Here is a 21,139-nt window from a genome sequence, read left to right as displayed (position 1 = left end):
GGGGCTGTGTGCAAGGCACACTGACTGCACTGACAAGGCAGAACCACCCATGGTCTTCAGGTCAAAGAGGTCAATGATGGTCAACAAATGGTCAACAATGGCTTTGACCCTGAATGGCTGACACCACAGAGAAGCCCCTGTGTGTACTGCTCCAGCACAGACACTCCTTCGGGGCATTATGCTGCTTTGCCAGGGGCTGCTTGGAAACTGGGAGACATAAGGGCACTAGAAGGCCAAGGGACAGAACTGAGGTTGATTAGTAGAAAGCCAGAGCACAGGGCAACTGTCACTGGGCAAAACCTTAACACCCAGCACGCACACAACAATCTCTCAGATGAGCACAGAGACGAAGGGGAGTTGCCCCCTCCCCAAGCTGGAGGGAACATGACTGGCAGCAGAAAGCAAGGCATGGAGGGGCAGGTGATCTTTGCACTCAAATATGGGCCACTTACAGTGAACAAGGGTCCTCTTCAGTGAGATCTGCTAGGTATACATTTGCAAAGTGGATGAACAGCATTCCTATGGCTTGTTTGGAAGTGTCTAAAAACCTGTACAAAATAGAATCAGCACTTGTTATCACTCTGACAGGAGGGTAATAACCAATTTGGGGAAAATGATAAGTCTGAAACAGGAAAAAAAGAAAAAAGCCACTGGGGAGACCCCAAACTTCCAGTTACTCGTCACCTCTTCCTGGGGCGTTGGGACTAACTCAGGCTTGGCGTTTCAGCCCCCTTTCAAAACCGTAACACTGCATCCCTGAAAGGCCACTGATTAATAACACAGATTTAAACACACGAAACACGTTTAAAATGTGTTTTCACTTTTTCTTTTTTTTTTTTTGCGGTACGCGGGCTTCTCACTCTCGTGGCCTCTCCCGTTGCGGAGCACAGGCTCCGGACGCGCAGGCTCAGCGGCCATGGCTCACGGGCCCAACCGCTCCGCGGCATGTGGGATCTTCCCGGACTGGGGCACGAACCCGTGTCCCCTGCATCGGCAGGCGGACTCAACTACTGCGCCACCAGGGAAGCCCTCACTTTTTCATTTTTGTTACTTCAAAACAAAATGCTTGAACACAGCTTTGGATGGGGTCTGAGGTGCCTCTACTTTAAAGAGCTCCCAACCGACTTCACACACAAGCTGAATGATGTGCAAGCTTAACGAGACTTGCACTCATCCAGCACTGCCTCTGGAACCCTAAACAACCTTCAGCTGCTGCCGCTTAAACAACGGGCTCGTTTGGGGCAGACAAACTTTTCTGTAAAGGGTCTGAGAGGAGATGTTTTAGGCTGCGGGCCATTGTCCTCTGTAGCAACGACGCACTCTGCTGCTGCACTGTAAGAGCAGCCAGTCACTAGCAACCCACTGACACTTTATTTATGGAGACAGACAGCAGTCAGATTGGGCCTGCGGGCTATAGCTTGCCAACCCTTGGACTAGAGGACAGAAGTTTCAGAAAAGAAAAAACACAGTTGGTAGTCTTTGGGACAGGTGGCAGGAGCACTGTGGAGATAATGTGGGCCCTCAGTTTCTCCTCAGCCATGAACACCTGGGGACCACTCACAGTCTGTGGTCGAGGAACCTTTGGATTGTGGTCACCTCTCTTGGCCTCCCAGGCTGGGCATTCAGAATTGGGCCAGGCCACTGACAGGGGTGATAAAGGGGCACACAGGCATGGGTCTCAGGGCTGGAACAGACCTTAGAGATTATCCAGACCAAACCTGCAACTGAGGCTTGAAAATCATTTCCTAAAATCAGGGCAAAGTAGGAGCTGCCAAAGGGGACTGTGTGTAAAACCCAACTCCACATTCCCCCAGGCCCCCCCACCTAAGCTAGATACCCAGACTTGAGAGAAACCGACTGGTGGAAAATAAAAACGAATTATCAACACTGAGAAATAATGCACTGAAGATCAATCAAGAATATGCTTATAATTTTATTAAGGGGCCTTTATCACAGAGATTTATCACAAGTTTCCTCTGGAGGGAAAGTAGATATTGTTAGGACAGGTGCAAGAAAGATGGCTTCTTGAGGGCATTACATTGTCCTGAGGAGCTGGCTGTCTCCTTCTGAGTGAGTTATTGTTTTGGAGCTTTGTCTTTGGAAGCTACGTCTGAAGCTTTAACCACCATTTCTGTGAAGGAAAAACTGCTGCCACAAGGTCATCCTGGGACTAAGAAAGACTAGTTTTGGGGACAGGGGCATCTACATGGTACATTTGACTTATCTCCAAATTTAGATTATTTTTTTTGCTTACGCATAGAGAATCCAAAGATTTAATATAGTCCAACAACAGGCAGACGTAACTAACAAAGCCTGCAGCACGGACTGATACACCTGTATCATCTTCCACCTCCTAAAACTAGACAGCAGAGTTATGACAGAATCGCTACCATCTGGCTGTCACTAGCCCTATAGTGGGCTCAACAGTTATCTGGAGAAACAGAAGTGCTTTCATATTATACACAGTTCCTGATGATTAACTGGACTAATGGATTTCAACACTTTATGTTATGTATAATTGCTCACATTCCATGCCACCCCCCAAAAAGTCAAAAGCATTCTAGGAATGAGTTAATATTTAAATACGCACCATATCCTCCAAGGACGTCTTTCATGCTTTGGTTCTCTGAAGCGTTTGACTGAAAGAAAAGACAGATATTCAGTACCTTTCTACAGTGATAAGGAAGCGAAGTGCATTTAACAAGCTGAGGGTTCTCGGCACACTCAGTGTTTAAAACCACTGAGTCAGGGTACTTGCTCTTTAACATGGGATGATGTGCAAGAAGCCATGAAGGTCTCAGAGGCCCTGTTGCTACCGACCAGTAGACTCTTCTGAACCGGCTACTTAGGAAGAATGGCTCCTCACAGCATGTGGAAAATTGTATTTTCTTCTTTGTGACAAGGGTCTCTCAGACAGGGACTGGAAACCGCAAAGGGGAATGTAGCTACTTCTAAGTTCAGGATCCAACGACAAATCCATCCATCCGCCCACCCACCCAAACGTTCACAGAGTGCCTGCTCCAAGCCAGGAGCTGTGGAGACAAAGGCAGAGGCAGCTGTAGGGGAGGGCAGACACGTACCCAACAAGGGTGGCGAGCGCTCGAGAACAGCTAAGTCTGAGGCAGAGTGAAGGCAGGAGCCTGCCTGCCTGCCTGGAGGAAGGGCACCAGTCAGGAAGGTGGCCAAGCCCAGTCCTGGGGACCGGGGACAAGGCTAGCAAATGGACCAGGGAGGGGAGAGAACAGCCGTCTGGACAGAGCACACACCATGAGCTGACGGGTACAGGGACATGACGTGACAGAGTGTGTGTGGCATAACTTGATTTGGCTTTAATATAGCAGGTAACAAGGGAGACAGGTTGAGCAGCGTCCTGAGTGCCAGGCCAAGGAGTCTGGAATGAATCCTGCTGGGAAGGAAAAGCCAGGGAAGAGACCTAAGCAGAGGCAAAGACACAGTGGGAATGGCGGAAAAGCGGCTCTGAATTGTGTAGATGGTGGGTTTCTGCGAGTGGAGAGGACTGAGCAAGGATGCTGGTTGTGTCCCAGCACCAGGCAGTGGCACTTCCAGCACAGGACAGTGGAGGCAGGACGCTCATTCAGCAACAGCCTGACCACGTCGAATGGCAAAGGCTCCCCAGACCGATATCTTCACCTCGGGTGGGTCTGAGACGTAACTGTTTACACTGAAGGAAACAAATAAGTTCTAAGTGTCTTGTCCTCCACTGAAGCCCTAGGCAGACTTATTTCCACAACGACTCTATCTACTCAAACAAACAATGCAAGTGCCGCATGTGTGATGTTCTCCCACACAAAAGTACCGAGGAAGAAACAGACACGATGGTAGCAGGCAAGAACAGACTTCTGGCAGAGCCCCAAGCTGCAGTGAGGATGCAGGAAGAGGAAGGCAGGGAGAGAGAAACGGGTGGCCAATCAATAAGCCCTACTTCTCTAAATAAATACAGGCAGCCCCTGGTTTGCAAAGCAAGGACTGTCTATGCACAGAAATGAAATGTCTGGTGTTTAGAGACATTTTGATAGAGAGACCAAAAAGCAGGTGAAATTGTGAGGAGGCCTCTCATCCCGTTGACACATGACAGATCCAAAACATCAGCAAGGCCGAAGAGTCTTGAGGGAGGAGTTGAGGGAGGAGTTGAGGGAGGCCCAGAGGTTCTGCAAGCATCCTCTGGGCTGAGGGGCTGGGGGCTCAGGAAGGAGATGCGGAGGGAGCTGGGCCAGGGCAAGCCATCCGGAGGGAAAGCCCACAGGCAGGGCCAGAGCGCTTCCTGCTCATGTGTTCTTCTCCTCAGGGGAGTCTGTCCCCATCAGCATAAAATAAAGGACATCAAAACATAACCCAAGAAGAATGTCCTCATTCTTAGGAGATACGTGCTAAAGTACCAGAATGGCTACAATTGACTTTCAAGTGGTTTAGGGGGAAAATTATACATTATTTATGATAATTATATATAATAAATATAAATGGTATAACTTGTAATTATAAATAATTACACTATAATTATAAATGATAAATACAAGTAATGATATAATAAATATTTATAATTATATTAATATAATATAAACAAGAGAAGCAAATATGGTGTTATGTGCCAAATTGTATTCCTCCTCCCACCCCCCTAATTCACATGAAGAATTCCTAACCCCCAGGGCCGCAGAATGTGATTACTTGCAGACAGGGTCTTAAAAGAGGTAATAAAAGTAAAACTAGGTCCATGGGTGGGCCCTAATCCACTATGGCTGGTGTCCTTATAAGAAAAGGAGATTAAGACACGCACATAGACTGAGGGGTGACCATGTGAGGACACAGTGAGAAGACAGCCACCTGCAAGCCAAGGAGAGAGGCCTCAGGAGAAACCAAACCTGCTGACACCTTGACCTGGGACTTGCAGCCTCCAGAACTGTGAGGAAATAAATTTCTGTTGTTTAATACACCCATTCTATACTTTGTTATGGGAGCCTTAGCACACCAATACATGTGGCAACACAGTAATTGATAAACCTAGATGAAGGACATTTGTGTATTCATTAAATTTATTTAGAATTTTTTTTTAGGTCTAACATTTTTTGAAATAAAAAGCTGGGAAGAAAACACACTCTAGAAGAATGAACCAGTCCAAGCATTCAGAGGGCAATCTGGCAATATCTATCAAAACTGTTAATACCCACACCCCTTAACCTGCAGTGCACTGCCAGGTACGTGTTGCACAGGTCTTACTGCAGCACATGCCAAGATGTATATAGGTCTTCACTGTAATACTGTCATAACAAAAACCCAGGAAGAAACCATCAATGTGGGGTTGGGTATATACATCATGGTATGAGGCAACACCATGCAGTTACTAGAAACAAGGTAGATCTGCATGGATTAATATCGAAAGACTTCCAAATTATATTAACAAACTGCAGAATAATAGGCCTACCATGATTCTGTTCAGACCCATTTTTAAAGAATATATATTTATGCTGGTATTACGCAGGGGTCTTTTCCCTAGGATATGTTAAGTGACTGTTAACAAAGGCTTCCTTTGATGAAAGGAATTATGGGTCAGGTGACCCATAGACATTTTATATCATTCTGAATGATTTAAACATTCTTCCATGTTCATATTGTTTTTATTTAAAAAAAAAAAAGACAAGCCTGTGTCAGAGACTTGTATTAATGCAGCAAAGTGGGACATGGGAGAGAAGTGCTGTGACTCACAGTTGGGCTCTGGTTCAAGAAAGGGAGAGGAAGGGTGTGTGCAGGCCGTCCGTGTGCGGGAGCGCCCTACATGGGACTAAGTGGATTCAGATTCTTCTGAAGAGCAGACGTGTGGCTCCTGCCTTCTCCCTCTCCATGTCCTACCCCCTTTCCCTAGAATATATGAGTCTAAAATCTTTTTTTTTTAAATTAAAGGAAGAAGAAGCATTAAGAAAGCTACTCTAGATTTAATTTGGAAAAGAACAGAAGATCCTGTTCACCCAGCCATGTGTTACTGAGGGGCCTGCTGTGCTATGGGGCCAGTTCAGCAGGTGACGAAAGAGACAAAACCCCCCACCTTCCTTACATTCAAGCGGGGAGAGAGGAGTAAACACATAGCATGTCAGGCAGCAACACGGGACAGGAAAGCAGGAAAGGAGCAAAGGGGCCTGGGAAGTGGGTTTGCAGGGACAGATGAGGAGGCCCGGAAGGTGAGCATCAGTCAGTGAGAATCACCCGTGTCTGCAGAATAGCAGTCAGGCAGAGGCCAGGGATAGGGGGGAGTACGGGACATGAAGTCAGGCCTCCCAGGCCTTGTGGCCCAGGGAGCAAAGGCTTCCCTTTGCCTGAAGTGACGAGGGGGCAGCTGCAGGGCAGGACGCTGTGACCTACAGTCGAATAGGCTCACCCCTGCTGCTGTGCTGAGCAGCCTTCAGGGAGACCAGTATGAGAACCCACGGCGAGGCAGTGGTGGCTTAGCCAGCTAGCAGCAGGAGAGGATGACAGGAGGTGGGATCCTGACTGTATCTTCAACACTAAGCCGACAGGACTTGCTGACAGGGTGGATGGGGGTGTGTGAGAGGAAGAGAATAGTCCAGGACGACTCCAGAGCTGGGAACTTACACTGTTCCACTGCGCTTCTGGTTCTGGTTTGGTGGTGGTGAAAGGTGGGAAACTGGGGGGACACAAGACTTCTCTGCAGGTAAGAGATGAGGAACTGCCTCCGGCTCCCTGATGGACGACGAGCCAGGTAACCGTTCCCAAACAGGACTGTTCCCCACGGGGCTGTGGCAGCTGCTCCCTCAGAAAGCTCCAGAGAGTGATTCAGGCTCAGCCCTCGGACAACCGATCTTTTCTCAATTCCTGGTGCTTCCACAGGATGGAGAGAACTCAGACGGCGCAAGAGGGCAAAGCAAAGGGCAATCCATCCTTTCTAACGTACCCACCAACGTCCCCTGAGGCCGGAGGGCTAGTGGAGGGGAAGCAGGCACACCTCAAGGGTAGGTCAGCCCCTGACACTCCGCGACACTGGAGCTGGAACCCAAGGTTGACGGAGCAGCGCCTAAGAGAGGCCCTCGTGAGACAAAGAAGGGGGGGGTGTTGAGAGTGGGGGACAGACAAGGGGGCCGTTGGGTCGCGCAGCCCTCGGGGGGTTCCCAGCAGGCTGCTTTCATGCACACACATCCCAGGGACAGGCGTGGGGCCCCATCGCCAGAAAAGCAGTAGTGGCCAATAGCCAGAAAGACGTGCTGTGAGTCCTCTGCTACTATGTGACTTTATGTAAAAAGAAAAAAAGGAGGGGGGCCTCTATGATCTAGCAGGTTGACCTCAAAATTAAACAAGAGAAAACAGGTGGAAGCAGCTGGCACAGAACACATGCTCAGGAAAGCAAACCACACCCTGCAGGTCCTGTCCTGGACCGTCTTCCCTCTCCTCTCCTCTGTGTCCACTCTTCCCAGTCCTGGGGCCCAGCCACCCCATCCTGGTCCTGGTCTCTGAGAAGCGTGTGACCTAGGGTCTGCCAGCCGCAACCTGACCTCTCCACAACAGCCTCCCTCTTGGCGCCTGCAGGCAGCTCAGGGTTCTAGAAGGGTTCTAGGAATCCCCCCCATGTTGAGTGTTCCTCTGTGGCTCCCTTCTACCTCCCAATGGCTCCCTCCTCCCTCCACAGGCTCTCCTTCCTCTGCTTGACCCTTGGGGAGAAGCCCCCCCTCTCAGGGTTTCTATGCCAAGGGTTCATCAGCCTCCTCCCCCAGCCCTGGCCCCCAGTGACCCTCCAAGTGCAGCCTGGCCCCGCAGAGTCGTGTCTCCTGCCCACCCTGCCAGTCCTGCCTGGCTTCCCCGTTTCTGAATAGAATGGAAGTCTCCTCACCTCTGGGGCCTCCATATTCTCCTCCCCTGACTCTGTCAATCTCCCCCACCAACTCTGCAATTGAGGAGTCTTCTGGACGTGTCCCTTTCCCCATTTCCAGCACTGAACTAGTCCAGGTCCTCATGACTGCTTTCCCATGCTAATGAGACTGTCTCTTCACAGGCTTCCCAGTTGCCTTACCCACCCACCTGCCCACCCATTCCCCTCCCCATCCCACCCACAGCCAGCACTTACTCTGTGCTGGGGATACTAAAATGCATAACACAAACACAGTCCCTGCCCTCAAGGAACTTTCAATGTAATTACACTGCACATCATTTAACTTGCCTGAAACACAGCTCCCTTCGTTTCCAATCTTACTCATTTTTGAATTAAAATACATCTTTTGGAAGAGGTAAATATACGGAGAGTGTATAAAATCCAAAGAGCACATTCTTTTGGTTAGAACTTGTAGGGTACATCTTTTTCAATCTCCTTTCTTTCAACTTTATATTTAACGTGGGTCTACTGTAAGCAACATACAGCTGAGTTCCCCCCACTCCAAATGTGGCTGGCAACTGAAGAGTGGTCCTCAAAAAGGTAGGTCCAACAGCCATAAAAGGGGAAATCGACAGTAACACAATCATAGTAGGGGACTTTAACACCCCACTTTCACCAATGGACAGATCATCCAAAATGAAAATAAATAAGGAAACACAAGCTTTAAATGATACATTAAACGAGATGGACTTAGTTGATATTTATAGGACATTCCATCCAAAAACAACAGAATACACATTTTTCTCAAGTGCTCATGGAACATTCTCCAGGATAGATCATATCTTGGGTCACAAATCAAGCCTCGGTAATTTTAAGAAAATTGAAATTGTATCAAGTATCTTCTCCGACCACAATGCTATGAGACTAGACATCAATTACAGGAAAAGATGTGTAAAAAATACAAACACATGGAGGCTAAACAATACACTACTCAATAACGAAGTGATCACTGAAGAAATCAAAGAGGAAATTAAAAAATACCTAGAAACAAATGACAATGGAGACACGACGACCCAAAACCTATGGGACGCAGCAAAAGCAGTTCTAAGGGGGAAGTTTATAGCAATACAATCCCACCTTAAGAAACAGGAAGCATTTCGAGTAAACAACCTGACCCTGCACCTAAAGCAATTAGAGAAAGAAGAACAAAAATACCCCAAAGCTAGCAGAAGGAAAGAAATCATAAAGATCAGATCAGAAATAAATGAAAAAGAAATGAAGGAAACGATAGCAAAGATCAATAAAACTAAAAGCTGGTTCTTTGAGAAGATAAACAAAATTGACAAACCATTAGCCAGACTCATCAAGAAAAAAAGGGAGAAGACTCAAATCAATAGAATTAGAAATGAAAAAGGAGAAGTAACAACTGACACTGCAGAAATACAAAAGATTATGAGAGATTACTATAAGCAACTCTATTCCAATAAAATGGACAACCTGGAAGAAATGGACACATTCTTAGAAATGCACAACCTGCCAAGACTGACTCAGGAAGAAATAGAAAATATGAATAGACCAATCACAAGCACTGAAATTGAAACTGTGATTAAAAATCTTCCATCAAACAAAAGCCCAGGACCAGATGGCTTCACAGGTGAATTCTATCAAACATTTAGAGAAGAGCTAACACCTATCCTTCTCAAACTCTTCCAAAATATAGCAGAGGGAGGAACACTCCCAAACTCATTCTACGAGGCCGACATCACCTTGATACCAAAACCAGGCAAGGATGTCACAAAGAAAGAAAACTACAGGCCAATATCACTGATGAACATAGATGCAAAAATCCTCAACAAAATACTAGCAAACAGAATCCAACAGCACATTAAAAGGATCATACACCATGATCAAGTGGGGTTTATCCCAGGAATGCAAGGATTCTTCAATATACGCAAATCAATCAATGTAATACACCATATTAACAAGTTGAAGGAGAAAAACCATATGATCATCTCAATAGATGCAGAGAAAGCTTTCGATAAAATTCAACACCCATTTATGATAAAAACCCTGCAGAAAGTAGGTATAGAGGGATCTTTCCACAACATAATAAAGGCCATATATGACAAACCCACAGCCAACATTGTCCTCAATGGTGAAAAACTGAAACCATTTCCACTAAGATCAGGAACAAGACAAGGCTGACCACTCTCACCACTCTTATTCAACATAGTTTTGGAAGTTTTAGCCACAGCAATTAGAGAAGAAAAGGAAATAAAAGGAATCCAAATTGGAAAAGAAGAAGTAAAGCTGTCACTGTTTGCAGATGACATGATACTATACATAGAGAATCCTAAAGATGCTACCGAAAAACTACTAGAGCTAATCAATGAATTTGGTAAAGTAGCAGGATATAAAATTAATGTACAGAAATCTCTGGCATTCCTGTACACTAATGATGAAAAATCTGAAAATGAAATCAAGAAAACACTCCCATTTACCATCGCAACAAAAAGAATAAAATATCTAGGAATAAACCTACCTAAGGAGACAAAAGACCTGTATGCAGAAAACTATAAGACACTGATGAAAGAAATTAAAGATGATACAAATAGATGGAGAGATATACCATGCTCCTGGATTGGAAGAATCAATATTGTGAAAATGACTCTACTACCCAAAGCAATCTACAGATTCAATGCAATCCCTATCAAACTACCAATGGCATTTTTCACAGAACTAGAACAAAAAATTTCAAAATTTGTTTGGAAAAACAAAAGGCCCCGAATAGCTAAAGCAATCTTGAGAACGAAAAACGGAGCTGGAGGAATCAGGCTCCCTGACTTCAGACTATACTACAAAGCTACAGTAATTAAGACAGTCTGGTACTGGCATAAAAACAGAAAGATAGATCAGTGGATCAGGATAGAAAGCCCAGAGATAAACCCACGCACATATGGCCAACTTATCTTTGATAAAGCAGCCAGGAATGTACAGTGGAGAAAGGACAGCCTCTTCAATAAGTGGTGCTGGGAAAACTGGACAGGGACATGTAAAAGTTTGAGATTAGATCATTCCCTAGCACCATACACAAAAATAAGCTCAAAATGGATTAAAGACTTAAATGTAAGGCCAGAAACTATCAAACTCTTAGAGGAAAACATAGGTAGAACACTCTATGACATAAATCACAGCAAGATCCTTTTGGACCCACCTCCTAGAGAAATGGAAATAAAAACAAAGATAAACAAATGGGACCTAATGAAACTCCAAAGCTTTTGCACAGCAAAGGAAACCATAAAGAAGACCAAAAGACAACCCTCAGAATGGGAGAAAATATTTGCAAATGAAGCAACTGACAAAGGATTAATCTCCAAAATTCATAAACAGCTCATGCAGCTCAATAGCAAAAAAACAGACAACCCAATCCAAAAATGGGCAGAAGACTTAAATAGGCATTTCTCCAAAGAAGATATACAGACTGGCAACAAACACATGAAAGAATGCTCAACATCATTAATCATTAGAGAAATGCAAATCAAAACTACAATGAGATATCATCTCACACCAGTCAGAATGGCCATCATCAAGAAATCTAGAAACAATAAATGCTGGAGAGGGTGTGGAGAAAAGGGAACACTCTTGCACTGCTGGTGGGAATGTGAATTGGTACAGCCACTATGGAGAACGGTATGGAGGTTCCTTAAAAAACTACAAATAGAACTACCATATGACCCAGCAATCCCACTACTGGGCATATACCCTGAGAAAACCATAATTCAAAAAGAGACATGTACCAAAATGTTCATTGCAGCTCTATTCACAATAGCCCGGAGCTGGAAACAACCTAAGTGTCCATCATCGGATGAATGGATAAAGAAGATGTGGCACATATATACAATGGAATATTACTCAGCCATAAAAAGAAACGAAACTGAGCTATTTGTAATGAGGTGGATAGACCTAGAGTCTGTCATACAGAGTGAAGTCAGTCAGAAAGAGAAAGACAAATACCGTATGCTAACACATATATATGGAATTAAAAAAAAAATGTCACGAAGAACCTAGGGGCAAAACGGGAATAAAGACACAGACCTACTTGAGAATGGACTTGAGGATATGGGGAGGGGGAAGGGTAAGCTGTGACAAAGCGAGGGAGAGGCATGGACATATATACACTACCAAACGTAAGGTAGATAGATAGTGGGAAGCAGCCGCAGAGCACAGGGAGATCAGCTCGGTGCTTTGTGACCGCCTGGAGGGGTGGGATGGGGAGGGTGGGAGGGAGGGAGGTGCATGAGGGAAGGGATGTGGGAACAGATGTATATGTATGACTGATTCACTTTGTTATAAAGCAGAAACTAATTTAAAAAAAAAAAATAAATAAATAAATAAATAAAAAGAAGAGGAGAGAGACAGACAGACAGGGAGAGAATGATCATATGTGATGACAGAGGCAGAGATTGGAGTTATGCATCTGCAAGCCAAGGAAGGCCATGGATTAACAGCCATACCAGAAGCTGAGAGAGAGGCATGGAAGAGTTTCTCCCATAGAGTCTCTGAAAGGACATGACCCTGGCGAAAACTTGCTTTAGGATTTCCAGCCTCCAGAACCATGACTTCTACAGAATTTTTATCCTTTCAAGCCACCCAGTGCGTGATACTTTGTTACAGAAGCCCTGATACAACATAGATACCCCCTCCCCTTGAACCTGAGTGAGTCTTTACAGCTACCTCAGCCAATATAGAGGAAATGACACCATGTGACTTCAGAAGCTATGTCATAAAAATGTCATCATTTCTGCCTTTTCTCTTGGGATCTCGCTCTTGAAATCCATCCACTATGACTTGTGGAAGCCCAAGCAGTCCATGGAGGAGCCATGTGGAGAGGTACCAAAGTCCCTGGCACAGAGGCTGGCTGAGCTCCCAGGTATATGGGTGAGCATTTTGAAAGTGGATTCTCCAGCTCCCAACAAAGCCACCCCAGATAGAAACATGTGGAACAAAGATGAGCTATCCTTACTGAGCCCTGATTCATGAACAATGTAAGTCACTGTTTTTGTTTTAAGCCACTAAATTTGGAAGTGGTTTGTTACACAGCAATAGAAAATTGATACATACATGCTTATTAAATATTTACTGTGTGAATAAATAAATGAACTGATACTCCATAAAAAAAAAAAAAAAAAAAAAAAAGGTAGGTCCAAATCTTCATCCTCAATACCTCTGAATGCGACCTTACTTGGAAAAAGGGTCTTTAACGGGGGGTGGGGGGTCCCTAAATCTAATTACAAGTACCCTTATGAGAGAGAAGAGCGGAGAAGAAGGCCTTGTGAAGACAGGAGCCTAGGAACCTCTGAAGCCACCAGAAGTAGAAGAGGCAAGGATTCTCCCCCCTAGAGCCAGTGGAGGGGGTATGGCCCCGCTGATACCTTGATTCTGGACTTTGGGCTTCCAGGACTGTAAGAGAATAAATTTGTTTTGTTAAGACAAGAAGTTTGTGATTATTTGTTATGGCGTCCCTAAAAAACTAATTAGGCAATTTTTTTTACTTTTACTTTTTCTTTTTGTTTTTGTTTTCTTGGCCACGCCCAGATTGCTTATGGGATCTCCCTGACCAGGGATTGAACCCCGGGCCCTTGGCAGTGAAAGCACAGAGTCCTAACCACTGGACCACCAAGGAATTCCCTTTACTTTTCCTTTTCTTTTTTTTAAATTTAAATTTATTTATTTATTTTTGGCTGCGTTGGGTCTTGGTTGCTGTGCAAGGGCTTTCTCCAGTTGTGGTGAGCAGGGGCTACTCTTCTTTGCGGTGCACAGGCTTCTCATTGTGGTGGCTTCTCTTGTTGCGGAGCACGGGCTCTAGGTGCCTGGGCTTCAGTAGTTGCGGCACGTAGGCTCAGTAGTTGTGGCACGTGGGCTGTAGAATGCAGGCTCAGTAGTTGTGGCACACGGGCTTAGCTGCTCCACGGCATGTGGGATCTTCCTGGACCAGGGCTCAAACCCACGTCCCCTGCATTGGCAGGTGGATTCTTAACAACTGCGCCACCAAGGAAGCCCCCCTTTACTTTTTCTTAAAAAAAAAAAATTCAGAATTCAAAACACTCCCTTCCATCTGAAATCCCAGTCCCTCTGTTTCCCTTCTCAAGGCCAACCACTGTCACCTGGATCTTGTGTGTCCTTCCAAAGATGTTCCAGGAGAGTATAAAGATGGACAGATGTCTTTTTAAAGAGACAGACAGACGGTCGCAGACTTCACAGAGTCGGACCCTTCCTGCTCTCCTTGAAAACCCCCTGGAGCTTCACCTACTGTACACGTGGCTCTACCTCTTGGATTAGAGGTTATGTGGTATCCTGTGGCATGGTAATGTCATCTCTGAGTCATTCTACAAGTACCACTGCAGCGAATGTCCCTGCCATGTGCCATCTCTGCCTGTGTGGGTAAATTCCTAGTGGACGACTTGTTGCATCAAAGCTTATGTGCAGCTGACTTTGTCACACTGCCCTCCAGAGGCTGTAGCAACCCATACAAGTGCCCTTTCCCCACATCCCTGCCAGCACTGTGTATTAATGAAACTTTTTGCTTTGACAATGTGATCACTAAAAGGCAGCCTCAGCACGGCTGTAGAGTGCACTCATCAAGGCACGTGGGCACCCAGGAAGCAGCTCAAGTGAGGCTGGCAAGACTCCCACCTGCCCTCCTCTCTGCCCACCTGCTCTGGGCCTCGGCTCACACCCTCCCCTGAGGGTACCAGGGCATAGTGCTCACTCTTCCAGAAGTTTTGTGGTTTTGGTGCCACACAACAGGAAGGCAGTATGGGTGATCAGATTCCACCTGTTTCACACTGGCAACCTTGTCACTTGGTTTTGCACACACCTCTCTGAGTCAGCACCTAGAGGGCAGGTACCTGGCAATCCACTTCCCTGTCCTCCTCGGAGCCTCGCCCAGTTGATGCCCCAGGGACTTGCTGAGTGGAGGAAGAGAGATGGGATTTTATACAGGGGTGTTTCCTTTTGTATCACAAGGAACAAGGAAGAAGACGTAAGAGGTGGCATTGCAAGTCAAATCACAGGAATTGGAAGGGAAATAATTTCCTCAAAGCAGCTGCAGTCCTACTTAGAAACTGAGTCATAAAAAGCACAACTGTTTAGAAATTAAACCACACAATTTAAAAGAGCTATGTCCGTGCCGGGCACACCCTGAGAGAAGCAGAGTTAGACGCATGTAAGGGGCAGTAAGAGGCTCCTGACTGTCTGGTGAAGAGAAAGCAGGGCTCAAGCCTGAATGACAACGAGGTAAACTGGGCTTCAGAAGACATGGTTACCAGGAGGTAGCAGTCCCTTGAGCTCCTCTTTATCTGACGGCACTTCCCAAACCAGCATGATGAGGGTGTAAAATCACCCCTGCTGTGGATACAGTACAGGAAGGGGCCCATGAACCTGGTAGGCTTCTTGGCAGAGAGCTTCTCTTTGCCGTGAAAATCCACCAAGGCAATTCAGTTACATATAAAACGTGTGGAACATTCACATTCTTACTACTAAAGTGTAATCTTGAAGCTAGAAGGTGATCACAGACCACACAGCAGCCACTTTAGCATCTGGCATTTCACAAAGTGATACAACAGAAGACACCCTGGATGGTGCCATGTCACAGGCTACAGAAATGAGTCACAGGCTCTTCACCAGTCCCTGTGTGAGACCTCGGGGCTCGGGATGTGAGCAGGTTTCCACCCCCTGGGGTGGGGGGGCTCCAGAGACTATGAGCTCATGCTTTCTTGTTCATCCCTGGGGGCAAACCCTCTCCTTCCAATGACCTGCAGCCAGAAATAAAACCCAGAGTTTTAGAGCCTTCTGTCCAGTGACAGGCTGCTGACCGGGACAACACTCTGATGGCCTCATTTCTCAAGCTGTACCACGGTTCAGTGGCTCACGCAACAGAGGCTTCCTGTCGAGGGTAACAGCCTGTTCACCAGGGCAAATGGCAAGCAGCCCCCACCCGTGCCAGCTGGGGATCAGTTCATAAACTAGGCAGTTTGGAATCTGAGTCAGAGCCAGAAGGGTCCTTGAGGGGCCAACCTCCTCGGTGTAAAGGGTGAGGAAAGTGGGAGGGAAGAGCTGATTTGTCCAGGATCACCAGGTACTTAGTAGTGGAGCTGGGGTGAAATCCGAGCCACCTGAGACAGGCCTCTTTCTGTAACTGGTACTGGCTGGACCAGTGACCTCAAACCACAGCTTGCTGGCTCTGTGTTCCCAGGACCCCAATCCCAAAGGACAGAAACTCCTGGGGGTGAGTAAATCCACCCTCACCGATGGAACCAGCAATCTAGGAAGAACCCAGAAGTGCTTCTGCACTTTCCCTAAATTATAAATGATCATCTCAATATTCAAGCCTCCTTAATGCTCCCTAGTGGTGTGAAAACCCCAGAGGTACTCAGTGTCTTCAGGGCAGGGAGGAAGTTCCAGGAAGACACTGAGGTAGCCTGCTGGTTGCCCCCCAAACCCACTGGCCCCTCTCTTTCTTACTAAGTAAGTCCCTTCGGTAGCTTGCAGACTGTGTCCTCAGCCTCCCCTGCAGCTGGGTGCGGCTGTGTGACCAAGTTCTAGCCTAGGATAGTTGTACACCCAGACTGGGCTGCTTTTCAAGAAGTGAAGAGCCACGTGATTCTTATGACAAGGGACTAAAGGCAGTCCAGCTGGGGGTAGTTTGAAATCTAGTCCCTGCTTTATCAAAAGTTTTACTATTATTATTATTATTTGTGTGTGTGTGTGTGTGGTACGCGGGCCTCTCACTGTTGTGGCCTCTCCCGTTGCAGAGCACAGGCTCTGGACACGCAGGCTCAGCGGCCATGGCTCACGGGCCTAGCCACCCTGCGGCACGTGGGATCTTCCCGGACTGGGGCACGAACCCGTGTCCCGTGCAACGGCAGGCGGACTCTCAACCACTGCGCCACCAGGGAAGCCCCCCAAAGTTTTATTATTTTAAGCCAGTCACTTAATTCTTCCGGGTCTAAGTGTCCTCAGCTGTCTACGTCATAGGGTCAATGCTGGGACAAAAGCAGCTGTAGCAGGTGAGTGGTATGACTGCCTCACCACCACCCTTCGTCAGGCATTCAATCCAGGATTTTATTTACATCGTTACTTCTCATCTTCACAGCAACCGTGAAAGGTATCATCCTTGTTTTACACATAAGGTCAGAGGATCTGCCAAAGGACAAAAGTGGTACAACCAGCATGTGCAACTACATCTACCTGATTCCAGCGCCCACATCCTCCCCCCACCCCACCCCCACCAGCCAACCTGAGGAAGCCTAATCCAAGACAATGCTGGTTCTTGTAGGGCTGGACCGCAAGGGCAGAGAGGGCCCAGGAGGCTCCCTGAGGTCAGGGCCCACCACCTCCCCACAACATGTCCTCCCGACTCTGGTTCTCTTCCCTTAAACACCTCCACACTGCAGCTGGAGTGAGCTGAGATGCCACGCCTTGCTTAGAAGCTTCCAGAGTCTACTCCACCTCCCATCCCTCAGGGAACACAAGTTTGACTTTTCAAGTTGGCAAACAACGTACCCGTGGCCTGGCATCTCCCAACTTAGCTGTCACTCACATTGTCCCTTTGGCTTGGGAGGGCCTCCACATTTCTTCTCCTGGAAAACTCTTAGATTAAGTTCAAACAACTCTAAGACATGCCTCCTTTGCAACTGGGCTAAGCCTCCTGCCTCCCTCTGGCTCCTCAAGGTCTCCTATGCACACCCCTGGATTAACACTTCACGTGCAATACTAAGGATCTGTCTCTCCCGCCAGACAATTAGTTAAGGAGGCAGACGCCTCCTTAACTTGTTCGTGTTTACACCCTCCGCACCCAGCTCAGCACCTTTTAGAAGGAAGCAGGCACGGACCGAACAAATGGAGCAGGCACACTGGGCTTCGTCACAGGCCAGAGGAGGTGACACCTTAGCACTCAGTGTGCAAAGCTCTGGGCGCCAAACCTCACGTCAGCAACTTACGTGGGGCCAGGGGAAGTTGTTAACCTTGCTGGGCCTCTATCTGCCTCTCTATAAAGTGGAGGAAATGACACCACCCGTCTCACCGCAGCATTAGCGAGACAATATATTTATGGAGCATTTAAACCTGTGCTTTATACTTAGCAAGTGCTGTGCACATCACAGCAGGAAGGAGCAGAGGTACTGCTGTTGGAGGAACGGTGCGTCCTCGGGTGCAAAGCCCAGCTGCAGACAGCAAGCAAGCACTCATCTGATTATGATTTGTGGATCCAGGGCCTCCCTAAAGTCTTTTTTCTTATAGATTATAAATCATTGTGGTAAGTTTGGAAACCAGAGAAAGTGAAATTATCTAAAAGGTCACCATCTGAATACAACCAAGATCATTAGTTGTTATATCACTGTACTTCTGGTTCCAAATCTCCTTCTGGCCTGCACTTCCCATGTGGGACCAGAACGAAGCTATAGCAGGCTGTGCTCTCTGTTCCCTGGTCCGTCAGCCTCCATCAGCCCCAAGGGTTGGCCACTGGAAGAACTTTCCAGATGCTGGTGCTCTGAAAGGTGAGCACTGAAGAGTGGTGACAGGGACACCCTGGGCAGAGCGGCAGGGCACAGCTCAGGCTTGCATGGCTGGGCCTCCCGCCTCACCACAGCAGGCAGTGAACACGGGACATGCTCAGGAAACACCGAGGGACTGACAGGACAGAGGACTCAAGACCAACTTGGAAGGCTCAGAAGGTCACTGGGGAAAGGGGCTGGTTCTTGTCAAAACACCTCATGCTGCTCTTAGCTGAAGATGGGAGATGCACCATGAAATCAACTCGGAGACGCTGCAGAATTTCTTCTACAATCAGAGTGAGGAAAAAATTTGAACCGACACGTCACCGATTCAAGAAACCACGGAATGAGACCCTGTCATCACACTCCGATCCAGTGGGAAGAGCAGATTGGTGCTGCTGTCCCACAAGCTGGCTGAGCAGGTGCCTGCAGTGGGGGTGGGGGTGGGGGACTGGGGTCAGAGTTCAGCTGAGGGTATCCCTCCACTCCACTTAAAACTCCCATGGCCACAAATCTGTCAAAAGGCAAACTTTATACTTCAGAGCCGTGCACTTTATGTAAATGACACCTCCATAAAAATTTTAAAAACAAACACAAAGCCCTCCCATGCCTTTCTACAACAGTTAGAATAAAACGCAGGCTCCTTCTCATGGCCAAGGTATTGCGTTACTTCGGGTTCTCTCTGCTTCTCTGACTTCATCCCCTCATCCCCTCCGGCCTTCTCTCTACGCACCACACCAACTGGCTCCATCCTGCTGCAGCTGCACTTTCTGTCTGGGACACTCTTCTCCCAGTTTGCCAAGTGGCGGGCCCCTCTTCTCACTCTTGTCCCAGTTTCCGGGTCACCTCCTCGGAAGCCTCTCCCAACCACCTCAGCTCCAGGTGTGCGCGTCCTGCCTTGCCCCCATCCCTCAATCTCACTTCCCTATCTCGTTTTCTTCACAGCACTAATGCCTCTCATCTCAGAAATTCTTTTGTGTTTTCCTGACCACTGTCTTTTTTCTCCCCACTAGAAAGGAAGCTCTGTAAGACCAGGAACTTCTGCTCTGCTTACCCCACATTCCTAGCAGCTAGAGGGTGCCTGGCTCTTAACAGGGTGCTACACAATATTTGTTGAACAAAGGAATTCCTTCAGTCTGTCACTTAAGACATAATTATTGAGTACCGTCCAGGTATCTATTTTTAATTCAGTAAGTTCCATGAATTTGCACAGTGAGTTCTCCCAGAAGTTTGGTTTGCAAACCATTAGTCCTGCAACAGGACTAAAATTGCTTAGCTTTCCCTTTGGCGCCAAAGTAATCTGCCAGCAAGACTGCCAGAGGACACTACCCCAGACCTTTCCTCCTCCTAACTAACCACAAGGCAGGGTGAACCGTCCTGTCAAGGCCTCCCTCCCCATATCTGGCCTTAGATGCAAGAACTGGACGCTCTGGGTTTGTAATCAGTTTAAGTGCTCATGAATATTTTTTGTAAGGACTCTTTCTGGACAGATGAAGCCGAGGTTCTAAGTTAGCCAGCTTTAATCCTCCCATGAGTGGGTGGGCCAAAGGCTGAGAGAAAAAGCTAAACTGTCTAGCAAATAAATATGCTTAGCCTTCTAAACACAGGGACTCCTTAGAAGCACAGCTTCCCTGGGAGCAGGGTGGCGGTGTCATTTGCTAAAGCTGATGACCTCAGCAAGGGTGGGAGTGTTCCATGGGGAACTCTTGGATGGAAAGAAATGAATGGCTGATAAGCACACAAGAAGATACGCAACTTCAATAAGGTCAATTTTTAAAATGCAAATTAATAATTATTCTTGCCCCGATTAGCAAAGATTAAAACATTTGGTGAAGATATTAGGAAACAGGCAATCTTCAACTGCAGGTAGAAAAGTAAATGGTACAACCACTAGGGAAATGTGTGGAAGTGGATCTGTGATCCTGGTCCCCAGGATCATTAAATTGGTGTCAGGATGGTCACAGTGAATGGAGCCTCCTGGGACCACGGATGCTGGAGGCAGAGATGTTAGAGATGCTGCTGGAGGTGGATGAAGAGGCCTCCAGGATGCAGTGTGACTTCAGAAGCAGGAGGAGCTACAGACCTATAAATATTCTTAATGAAGGCTTGATGGGTAGTGTAAATTCTCCTTGAACACTGACGGAAGCCACAAGGATTCAGGAATGGGCCGTCCTAGAAGGACTCTGCCCTGAGAGCCAGTGTCCCTGGGCAACTGGGGACCCTCTAGGCCTAAGGAACTCACAGAGATTTGCTGCATCTGCTCTTGCTCTGTGTCACCACCACACTGCTAACTGGATTCCTTGGCCAAATACATTTATGAACTTCATTTGATCTCCTAGTGGACGGAGACGTGCATGGTTTTCTCCCTATCAATCCACAGATCACTTAAAAAGTTGCAGCAGATATTTTGGTAATGTCTGTTTTGATTTTAAATATTTACACACTGCGGCCCAGAAAATCCACTTCTAGGATTTTCTTTTATTGTTACACTCACACAAATACCCAGAAGTCTGTGTAAGAGTGTATTGCAGCTTTGTCTGTAAGAGTGGAAGACTTAAAAACCACCTAAGTGTCTATCAATAAGGGAGGGGGTTAAATGTAAGTTATCATACAGTGGAATTCAACTGTTAAAAAGTGAGGTAGAAATGGTACACTTGCAATGGCTGAATTTTATGCTATACAGGTTACACCTCAATAAAGTTTTCTACAAAGTGAGGTAAATCTATCTGCATTGACATGGAAAAATGCCATGGCACCG

The 21,139-nt window shown here is 46.9% G+C and overlaps 1 protein-coding gene across 6 annotated transcripts in view; it reads right to left on the bottom strand.

The window, feature by feature from the left end:
• The window catches only part of LOC308623702 (store-operated calcium entry regulator STIMATE), a 60,455-nt gene that overhangs the window by 16,298 nt on the left and 23,018 nt on the right, over window positions 1-21,139 (bottom strand). For all 6 annotated transcript variants that reach the window (XR_014016868.1, XR_014016869.1, XM_081246362.1 and 3 more), the window contains exons 2-3: window positions 2,591-2,639; window positions 453-548 (exon numbers count right to left, since the gene is read on the bottom strand). Coding sequence is in view for 4 of the 6 variants with exons in the window: in XM_081246362.1 (XP_081102488.1) it covers window positions 453-548; window positions 2,591-2,639 (145 nt within the window). In the remaining 2 variants the exon portion in view is untranslated. The remainder of the gene's footprint in view (window positions 1-452; window positions 549-2,590; window positions 2,640-21,139) is intronic.

The sequence above is a fragment of the Mesoplodon bidens genome (genome assembly GCF_964165515.1).
Source record: "Mesoplodon bidens genome assembly, chromosome: 10".
Lineage (NCBI taxonomy): Eukaryota > Metazoa > Chordata > Mammalia > Artiodactyla > Ziphiidae > Mesoplodon > Mesoplodon bidens.
The sequence above is the reverse complement of the archived record's forward strand: the minus strand, read 5'-3'. Positions and strand labels throughout refer to the sequence as shown.